The sequence below is a fragment of the Macrobrachium rosenbergii genome, chromosome 9 (genome assembly GCF_040412425.1).
Source record: "Macrobrachium rosenbergii isolate ZJJX-2024 chromosome 9, ASM4041242v1, whole genome shotgun sequence".
NCBI classification, from domain to species: domain Eukaryota; kingdom Metazoa; phylum Arthropoda; class Malacostraca; order Decapoda; family Palaemonidae; genus Macrobrachium; species Macrobrachium rosenbergii.
The window spans coordinates 40,489,265-40,500,738 of record NC_089749.1 but is presented as its reverse complement, the minus strand read 5'-3'; the positions used below and the strand labels follow the sequence as shown (position 1 = coordinate 40,500,738).

Here is an 11,474-nt window from a genome sequence, read left to right as displayed (position 1 = left end):
ATATATATATATATATATATATATATATATATTTTATAAATATTACTGCTGTTTGCCCTCTATGTATTTCTTTGTAGTTCTATCAGAGGAACCAACGTCCGTTGTAGCGGCCAAATCAAGTAGGCAAATTTAAATTGTAACGTTCGCGTGGAGAAAGGAACAGGTAGCATTTAGGCATTTCCCCCTATAGGAAAATTTCCATATCAGCCTTAAAAATAGGTGGTCCTAAAGTCCTTTTTTCCTTTCTACCTGTCTCTCTTGGCGAATGTTTTTAACAGAGCGTAGACGCCTAGGGCATGACTGTAGGCCTGTTTTTGACCTAGGCCGGTCAGAGAACAGACAGAGAGAAATTAGCCGCCGAATCGAGCAGACGTCTGGAAGGTGGCTCTGTCACCGCCTTTGTCTATTATTTTATTAGTGAATGGTGGAGCAAGAAACACTACACAAACTTCAGCACGTCTGTTGTATGCGCGACAACGCTTTGTCCTTAAGGTAAAGTCTGTGTGCTGTTCGAAACTTCGTCCATTCTTTTATCCTCTTTCTGTATTTCCCAATCTTTCTTTGTTTCATTCTCCAGCCACCATTTAGGGTAATCGCTGGTACAAAGTCTAGATTAAGTCAAATTATTATATTGTTTAGCGTTAGCCGAATTGTCCCAGTAAGTCTCGGGGATTTAGGCAAGCAAGTCATTTTTAATACTCTGGTATTCGTTATGCCTACCGCTCCTTGTTTGGGGAGAACCGTTGTGTTTTTTTTGTATTTAATACCATCTTAACAAGTATAGATTTTTCTGCGTCCACAGTTGGTGACGTTTATCATAAAGTCTTTATTCCTTGAATATTCTTTGTTAAGGTTAATTACCCCTTAACTGGCGACCTTTGATTAATTAACGTCTGTCTTTGAGGTTAACTCGTGGCTTCAAGAGACAGGTTACGTGTATTCTTGGCATGCAGGGCCGTGGAACTTTACGTAAATTAACCAATAACTGATCGGCCAAGACACCCACGTAACAATATATATATATTTTATATATATATATATATATATACCTATAAATATACTATAGCTCATTATTTTTATAGAGTATGGATAATAAGCCAATGCAGAAATGTATGAATTAAAGCTCATGGTAAAAGATGAAAAATGAAGAATAAAACTTGATAAAAATTATAGAATTCAGCCACATATGTAGATGCCTAGGCCGAGACATAAATGCATAATTATTAAGTAAAATGGAGTGGCCTCCAAAATGAAGAGTAAGATTTTTCCTTTTTCATGTTTTTTTATTTTAGTTATTTATTCATTATAGTTTATTATTATCTATATTAATATACTGTTAAATAAATGTGAGATGATTAAGATCATCAGTAATAAAATAGTGGGACAATTAAGACCACAAGTTCACTAACACATTTTGCTTTCAACAAAAATATTCCGTAAAACAAAAATATACATGATCAAAATGATTGCAATTAAACTTGTGAATTTTAACGATAAGTAAGACTAAATACATTTCATCATATCGATCTTGGAGAGGGTTGTTTTTATTGTTACTGATGTCGTAATCAGTTTACAGTCATAAATCTGAGGACGGTCCAGGAATAGGATTCGCAAATGATGACGCATCACCACAACAGACTGCTGTTGGATTTTTCATACCACTATAATAAAATTAACATTATTGTTGAATTCATGTTTTCATGAAGAAATAATTATATAAAGCAAATTATTGAGTAATTTTTGCCATCAGCAGTCAAATAATCATGATCATGGCAACGTTCAAACTTAGTGCTGTCACGACATGTCTATTAATAGAACAGAAGTAGAGGGCTGTCATTGGCTAGCAGATCCTCATGACAACCAGCCAGCCAATCAGATTTTAGCTGTATTCTTTCTGAGAAAGAGCTTTTGCTCAGAGAAGGTGACCATGACATAAGTGCATGTGTTTTGAATACGAAACGTAGTTTTTAATACTGTATGTATTTTACTGGTTACATGAAGAATAGAATGAATTCCTTCTTATAGTACTTTGAGTGCAAAATTGCTGGTTCAGAGATGCTTCAGTAACAAAATATATAGAATTACACTGCATAGAAGAAACTGGCAATTCTCTCTCTCTCTCATGTCATTTGCCACGTAAACACAAGTATTGTTCAGCAACTCGGCTTTTGTCTTCGTAAAATTTACTTTGTCATTTCTTTTCTTTCCTAAAAAACATACAAAGCATCGTACTGTAGCTACCAGTCAGGCAGCAGATAGGTAAAACTGTTAATGCTCAGTGACTGGCTACGATACTTCCTACCACTCCATACAATATCATTTCTTAATGACGGTACATACCGTGCGCAAGTTAAATTGGCTACAAGTTAAAAGCATTTCAGTTCAGTACAGTATAAATACAGAACAGTACAGTATATATAAAATAAAAATATAAATGAAAAGTTTTTTATTTACTGTTAGTAAATAAAAAGGAAAATGGTACGCGACGGGAAGAGGAACAGTAACTATCATAAATCGTGGTCGAATATTACGTATTTTAAATCGGCTGACCCTCTTCAGTGTCCGTCTTATCCGGTATCCAGGTTAATGAGGGTCGACTACCTCTCTTGCAAAGTGTTGCAGTCCCAAATGGATAACTTTTAGTCTCTTGATGTTTACATGAAGATTTTTCCCGTGTTGGGACAAAACTCCCTAAACTTCTTTTCCTCCAGGAGAGCTCCCCAACCTAGGTCCGACACATCGGAGAAGAAGTCTAGGTCGGGGTTCACCAACACAGGTCCTCCTTTGTCTCTTGTGTTATTGGGAAAATGCGCAAGTCTTGATTTATCTTGCAATCCCAACTGACTCTTAAAAAGAATTGCAGAGGCCTCATATGCAGCCTTCCCAACCTCACAAACTGTTCAATCGACGACAGAGTGCCCAGGAGACTCATCCATTGAGTGGCTGAATACTTCTGTAGGGAAAGGAAAAGGTTGACTTTCTTCAGACAGGCTTCTATTCTTTTGGGGAATGGAGAAGCCTGAAATTCTGAGAGTCAATCTTCATCCCCAAATATAGAATCTGTTGAGGAGTCAGTTGGAATTTTTGAAGGTTCAACAGCAAACCTAGATCCTGTGTCAAAAGCAAAGTTCTTTGAAGGTCCTCCATGCACCTCTCTCTCATGGGCAAACAAATCAGCCAATCATCCAGGTATAGGGAAATATTCACTCCCAGCAGATGAAGCAAATTGGCTAATGGGGCGAAAACCCAGGTGAACACCTGTGGTGCTGTTGACAGGCAGAAACATTGCACTTGAAACTGGAATACTTGATTCTTGCTGAATAGGAATGAGATATCATCCAGTCCCCTCGACGAATGGATGATAGAACAGACTAAGCCATTTCTATACGGAACTTCGTTTTCGTTGTGTAAAAGTTTAGTGTGCTCACAGCAAGTATACTACCGGTCTCCATCCTCCCGTGGCTTTTGGTACTACAAAAAGCCTGTTGTAAAAGCCCTTGGGCCCAATATTCTCCACCACTTCTATCACCTTCTTGTTGAGGATTGACAACACTTCTTCCGAGAGGGCTAAATACTTCATTGATCCTACGGAGTAAGCTGCCAATTTGATAGGAGAGCTAGATAAGGGAGGTTTCTCTTTGAAGGAGATAGAATACCCTTCCCTTAATACTTTGATCACCCATTGACCTGGCCCTTTCATTCTCCAACTTTCCCAAAAAAGCTGGAGTCTGGCCCCCACGGGCCAGAAGGGAAGAAATCTCCAAAGAACTGTCTCTGACCGCTTTACCGGTGCAGGAGAGAACACTCCTCCAATCAGCAGCAACATCCTGAGGAAGATCCAGATCTCTGATCTTCTTTGCCAAGGCCCCTATGGACCAATCCAGAAAACTAAAAACTTCAAACACTTTGAATGTGTTCTTGAGTAAATGGCCAATCTCCAACGCAGAGAACATAGTCTTTGCCAAAGCAAAAGCTGACCTACTGGCCGAATCAATGAGACCAAAGAATTCCCCCTGGGAGGAGGCAGCCACTCCCAAGGAGGGGGCCTCTCCAGTCCCATATGACCTACAGTATATCTCCTGGCCAAAAGAAGGGAAGGCAGAATACTAAAGCATACCTTGCCCTGGCATCTTTTCTCTGAAAGCCAGTTATTCACTTCTCCCATAGCCTTCTTAGACGGTGATAAAACCACATTAGGAAGTCTAGATGAATCCCTGGGTGGGTTACTCATCATAAATGAGGAAGCCGGAAAAGAAGGGGCTGCTGGAGCGAAGAAATCTGGAAAATTATCCAGTAAATAATTCAGTAAGGCAACATAAGCCGATGGGGTGGAGTCCTGTCCTAAATCTTCCACCACTGATGAGACCGGGGACAGTGAGGGATCTTCAGGTGCTACTGAGGAAGAAGTCGACTTCTTAAGAATACCCAAAATATTGTTTAACTGCTTCTGCAGCAGTGCCAAGGAAGGGCCCAAACTGGGAGTTGACGATGCAGATGTCAAATGAGGAGGTGAAGAAAATGGGCGTTTCAATGAAGAAGTCAGCAAAACAGGAGCAGGTGCCAAACAATCCGGGCGCTCAACTGTAGGAGAGTGAGTTGGCGCCAATGGGTTCTTGGGCGCCAACCGGTGTGTGTGCTACTGGGTGCTTCTCTTCTGGGCACTCAGCTACTAGTGAACGCTTGGTCACTACTGGGCACTTGGCTGTCAATGGGCGCTCGGCTGCCAATGAGCGCTTGGCTGCCAAGGAAGGTCCTCGATCCCAGATGGGCACTCAAAAGATGAACGTGAACTATCACAAGAAGGTTCCCGATTGGCTGAAGAACTGGTCCGTTTACTGGACACTGACAATGGTCTGGGAGTTACTGGCTGAGAAAAATGCTCAGGACTGTCCCATTTGCTGCACGACAGCTGCGCACTACCAGATCGTTCCCTGAACCTCTTGCCGTATGACTGAGGGGACTGGTCCCTGAGAGGCGCGTGCCTTTTCAATGGACAAGATTCATCCGAGAATCTCCACTGGCGCCCGTGAGAAGGGTTAGAATCCCCAAAACTAGACAAGACATGATGCACACTAGGCATGCCTTTCCAGCGACTGCCTTTTGTCGACACCTGGGACGACACAGGTGCGACTGAGGGGACGACTACCCATTTCCAATGAATGCAAAGGAAGGCTGTGATAGCTGGATTACCTTAAATAAGGTAAACCTTACTGTCACTGAACTTTCAAGTGGCTAATACTGCACCTGAAAGGTAACTATATTAGTAGGTACATTGCAGAATGAAACAGCTGTTGTGTAACTACCAGAAGTTGTTACATGTCCAATGAAAACAGTATTCACTGTGGCAAGGAAAAACCAAACTAAATTCCTTGCAAAAAGGTACATTTGACCAATGGGTTCCCAAAACGCAATACAAACACACAAAAATGTAAAAGGAATACTCAAGTTTAATCAACAAAAGTTCAAATGACAAAAGTCGGGCAGAGAGTCATGAAAGATGCCTGGACTTGACGGTGGCCAGAAGCAAAGTGGAATGCAGACTGACAGGTGGGCGGGGCTTCCCCTACCTGTCAGTAGTTGACTACCTTGTCAATAAGTTTGAGTGGCCATTCCAGCTTGTGCTCACAAGCAAAATCCCTATGTAAGAAAAAGTTTTTATTTGTGTAGAAACAAACAAAGCTTCTCACTAAACTTACATGAAAGTATCATTAGTAATGATGACTTTATCTTGTTAACATACCCATATACAGTACGGTACCATAACATATACAAAACACTGAAGAGGTAAAGGATTTCATTAAAACCTCAAAGTAACAATCAAGTCTTACTTACTGACAACTTAACTTGGTAAATTCTCTTCACAGTTTTCAGATTCTTTTCCTCTTCCTCTGATGATGGAATCTTGCGTTTCTTGCCTTCACTTGGGACTAATGTCACATTTTCTATAAGATAAGCATTCTGCTGGGAAAAGTTCCCGATGGCCCAAAATTTTTTGAAAATATTTTCCCGATCTTCAGTAGTCCCTAATTTTAATATACATTTATTTTTACAAGAACAATCTCTCTCAACATATTGTTTTGCCTCTACATGTTTTCCAGATGCACTTACGTAAGCCTCACCTCGATTTCTTCGTGTCTTCCTTTCACATTTTGCATTAATGCCTTCCTTCCTCCTCCTCTTCCTATTTTCCAGACGAACTTCATTCACTTCAGCACTACAATTACCAATGGTTTCTGCCTGCAAAGTACTTGCTGCCCCACTATCAGGCTCAACTGAATTTAAATTCTGGAAAGGCAAAGAACAGCTGTTGTACTTTGCAGGTCCCTGAGCATTCATTACATGTGTGGGAGGTACCTGGTGAGTTACTTGAGAATGCACATGTGGCCTTAAAGTAACACAAGGCGAGTCATATGAAAAATACTGGACTTGTGGTGCGGGGACTTGAGGTGCAACATGTGTCACTGTCATGCTGTTAAACACAGCATGGTAAGATTGCATAGGAGCTGGCTGTTGCTGCTGTGCATAACTCAGGGCTAGTACTCCTGTACCTGGGGGAACAGACACAGTAGGCACTTCAACATTCTGAACAGGAACTGGCTGAGCCCCGGCTGCCTGAGGGTTACTACCATTATTACTGATGTTGCTAATACTGCTTATGTTACCATAGCCATGTATATGGTGCTGAAATGTTGTATAATTTGTAACATCTACAGCTTGCCCAATGATGTGTGACAAGTTAAATTGCATTTGGGGATTCATCATGGGATGCTAAAGCAGCTGTGTTATAGAATGGCTACAATACTGAAATACTGTACTGTACTATACTCTCAATGTCCATTGATATTACATAAAAATCAACCAATCAACAAAGCCTGCTGACTGGGTATGATCTGGCAGATACAAAAAGTGATGAGTGTCATGTTCTGAAATTCTCTGTACTCTATCTTAACTATAAGAGTAACTACTGGTACTTCATTGAAGGTTTTATCACTAAATGACCCATAATTCTTTGACTTGTTCCATTTATGGTGCAGATATGTATTTTTTTCTTCATTTCCTTGTCAAGATCACTCAGGAGTTCTTCAAAGGTTTATTCCTGAAAAGAAAGAAAAAACATTAGCCTAGAAACCTATATATAAAATTTCCTGTACAACTTCAATATAAGTATACTGCACAACTCATAATCACACCTACCATCTTAGTTGGACAGAGGTTATGTATTAATTTGTGTGTTCAACTTTTTGTCTGTTTGACAGCTTGTTTGCCCAAAAAATATATAAATTTCAAAAATCAAATTCATTTTTTAAATACTTACCTCTCTATTATGACAGGTGAATTCCCTGTGCCAGTGGGGGATGGCAGAGTGAGACACAGCATAAGAAATTAAGTAATTATGAACTGGATTGTTCATTCTATACTGTACTGTCTTTACACCCATCCCCACTGGGTGAACCACTGGTTCGAATGTCAATTGTTTTTAGTTTTCCTCTGTCCACTTGAGTGGGGAGGAGGAAAAATAAATTTAATTTCATATATTTGTATTTTTATGTAAATAACTTACCAAGTAATTACATAGCTATGAGCTTCCTACCTGTGGCAGCCTAAAAATTCAAAATTCGCAGTAGCGCTAGCATTTGTTTTGGTGTAGGTACGTGCCCCGCCCACTATCGGGGACTGTGGGGAACAACTAAGCAGAGAGCTTCAATTCGTTTTCTGCCGGCTCCCGAGTAAGATCAGTGGTTCATTGAGGCCTGCTTCATCGTTTTTGGATGGTTTTCCAGAGTCTTGGTGAAGTACTCAAGTTTCATTGTAGCGCATGAATCTTAATCAGCTGATTAGCCTTGGTTAACTTATTTAACTGGATTTAGGATGTCTGACTCTAGCTCTTCAAGAGTTAGTTTTACATCGAAGGTTGCAAGACTAGGGTGGCAAAGTCTTGTTATGACTCACACAAAGAGTGCGAAATTTAGAGGGCAAATTTCTGATGGGAACATACTTGTTTAGAATGCAAAGATTGGGACGATAAACAGTAGAAAGTCTTTAGGTCTCATCAAGACAAAATGGACAAAGACAGAAAGAGGAAGGCAGCTATTAGGGCCAGAAATAAAGCCAGCTTAGAACCTGTAGAAGTAGCAGATCTTGTTGAAGATAATTCTGTCTTTTCCTAAGATTCCTGTATTGTCACCTACCCTCAGCCCTTCTACTCCTATTCCATGTACTCCTGTTCCAGGTTCCCGTGCTCCCGATCATGACACCATTGCCAGCCTCAAATCAAAGTTTGACAAAAAGTTCGAGTTTTTAGCTAACACAGTGATGGAGTTGGGTTCTCCTTTTAGAGCCTTCATGGAAAAAGGCAATGTGCAAAATGTTAGAGTAGTGCATTGTTGAGGAAGTGGCTGCCTGTCCCACTGGTGCTCCTAGACAAAGGTCCCTGTCCCGCTCCCCCAACACCAGGGAGAAGACATACCAAAGGTCCAAGGGAGGCCGGTGGAATTTGCCCACGGGCAGTCACCACCTCCGTTGAGCCTGTTGCACAGTCCCAGGCTGTGACAGAGCGCCACTGGAAAGGCGTCTCCTTCAGTGTTCATCATCTGTTGCCGGATTTGGAAAGCGCTTTGGCGGAAGCGAGACGTCAACGGCATGTACCTTCCGTCTCCCAACCTTTGAAGAGACTCTCCACAGCAGCGGACAGCTCCCCTCCTGTCAAGAAATACAAGGAGGCTAATGTGAGTCCTCAGCCCTCATACAGTTTCGCCGTGCCTCCTTCTACATCTTCTGCTCGTCCGACTCCATCGACCTGGGACAGTCCGAAGTCCATCTCTTATTTGGATTGCCCATTCTTGACTGCTAAATGTCTAGAAGAACCTCTTGGTCGACCTTCTTCTTCATCAAGACCCTATTAAACAGTCTCATTCAACTGAGTGTTCAGCACCAACCTCAGGGTGTCAGGTGACACCCCGCGCCGACTTTGCACCAGTCGCACCTCATTTGCTAGTGCATTCTTCGACTCAAGAAGATTCTTTGCTTGCGCCTCTTAAATGACAATTAGATGACTTAATGTCTTTCTTGAAGAAGAACCCAACTGTCGCCAAGTCGAAAGACACTTCTTTTCGCCAGTCTCTTCCAATGATGAGGATGTAGGGCAGGATTCCTCCCCTTCGTCATCCTACTCTGTCTTATTAAGATATTTTCTCGATAATTCCTTGGATTTCTTCACTTCTGCTGCTCTGGTATCTCCTGCTTCAACTTCCCTGATGAGGGAACTTCTGTCAGATAATGCGAAACTGCCGAAGTTAGTGCTCTCCCCATCCGCCGAGAAGGTGCTTCGAGAGATAGACATCTGGTTGGCCTCTAAGAGGGATCAGGGTAAAGTGGCTTTTGCTTTTCCGCTCTGTAAGTTGGTCAAGAGAAGCTACCGCTTTCATGAAACTGGAGAAGCTCCTTCTCTGGGGGTTTCTGCCTCCTCCCAGGAGGACTTCTCTGGTTTGGTAGATGCAACAAGTTGATCGGCCTTTTCCTCAGTGAAAGTGATGTTCTCCTGCGAGCTAGACCATCTGACCAGGGACTTATCTAAGATTTTAGAAGTAAATAGCTTCCTTGACTGGACTATTGGTGCATTGACCAAAAAGACTGAGGATTTTCCTGTGCTGGCAGAGGATTTCGCAACAGACTGATTGGGAGTACTGTCGTGTGCCAACAAGGCAGTAAGGGACAGTTCAACAGAACTCGCCTCTCTTTTTTCAATGTGTGTCCTTAAGAAGAGAGAGTTGTGGTGTTCGTTCACTACCAAAGGGGTGACCACTACCCATAAGTCGGCTCTGTTGTTCTCATCTCTGGACAAAGCTCATTTGTTCCCACAAGACTTAGTGCAGGAGATCTTGACATCGCTTCAGAAGAAGTCTACCAATGATCTACTGTACTCGCACAATCCACCAAATGTCCCAGAGACTCCCCGACCATGACTATGAAGTCATTCTCTCCCCTCCAATCCCAGCCCTTTCATGGAGGTAGGCAGAAGATCCAACCCTGACCTCGCACGAATCTGCGACCTCCCTCAAGATCGATTAAGAAATCGACCTTCAAATCAGGAACCAAGAAGTGAAGATCTAGTCCTTCGTGCTCTGGCAGGAGCCAGACTGCCCCTCTTTTGGAAGGAATGAAGTCAAAGAGGTGCAGAACCTTGGGTGGTCAAGGTACTGAAAGAAGGTTATGCCATTCCTTTCACGGAGAACCCTCCTTTATCCAAAGCGCCAACTGTATTACCAGCTTATTCGGCAGATTCTGAGACATTTGTGGCTCTTTCATGAGAAGCAGAATCCCTTCTGCACAAAGGGGCGGTGGATCAAGAGTCGGAAGGGTTTTATAACGGACTCTTTGTAGTCCCCAAAGCATCGGGGAGCTGGAGGCCCGTCCTGGACGTCAGTGCCCTAAATCAGTTTGTCATAAAGACAAAACTTCACATGGAGACGAATCAGTCAGTCATGTCAGCCATCCATCAAGGGGACTGGATGATCACCCTGGACATGCAAGATGCTTACTTTCATGTTCCAATACATCAGGACTCCAGAAAATTTCTACAATTTGTGTTCCAAGGGAAAGTTCTCCAGTTTCAGGCACTGTGCCTCAGCCTGTCCATGGCCCCACACCAAATGGCTTCACCTTCTTGGAATAAATATCTCCTGCTACCTGGACGACTGGCTTCTCAGGTCTGCGGCAAGAGAGAAATGTGTGGAGGACTTGGTGAAAACTCTTTGCTTTATGAAGGAGTTAGCATTCTTAGGAGTCAGTCATCCAGAAATAGGCATACTCTCACACCCATCAGGTGAAGCCATTGTGACAAAGGGGGAAAGTGCTCTGGTGAAGACTTGAGGGGCTGTGGACAACCCGAAGCACAGAGCCCGAAATTGGAAAACCCTGTTCTGGAATACAAATCTCAGGAATTTCCTGGAATCTTGGCATATTGGGATATGAAAGTACTGTACACATCTCTCATGTCTATGGAGACCATCCAGTCTCCCGGATGAACTGCAGAGAGAACTGAGCTGTTCGTCTGCATCTTGAACTTTGTGGTTCGAACGAAAAAGTTCAAGGCGCTTACATCAGAACCAGTCTCCAGCACCCCGATGCCTTGGGGACTAGGAAAAGGCAGTTGTAAAACCCCTCCGACGATAAGTCTTCTACTTCCTCTATCGCTCTTTTCTGGAGAAGAGCTGCAACTTCTTTTGAGAGGGTCAAAAACCTCTCCGACCTTCTGAGTACAGCTTTAAGGCGATGGGAAAGGACGTCAAAGGAGGTTTCTCCTTGAAGGGAATAGAATATCCTTCTTTGAGTACTTGAAGTACCCATGTCTCTACTGACCTGGCTTCCTACTGCTTCCAAAAATGTAGGAATCTGGCACCTACTGGGGGACAAAGGACCGGAGTTTAACTTGCTTGAGGCTGGTCTAGAGGAAGATTTCTATGCAACGGGACGAA

At 42.6% G+C, this 11,474-nt stretch overlaps 1 protein-coding gene across 1 annotated transcript in view; it reads right to left on the bottom strand.

The window, feature by feature from the left end:
• LOC136841713 (uncharacterized) overlaps positions 1-11,474 on the bottom strand; it is a 175,222-nt gene that overhangs the window by 144,725 nt on the left and 19,023 nt on the right. The window contains 1 exon segment of the mRNA XM_067108935.1: positions 5,833-7,096. Coding sequence (XP_066965036.1) covers positions 5,833-6,762 — 930 coding nt within the window. The 5' untranslated portion in view covers positions 6,763-7,096.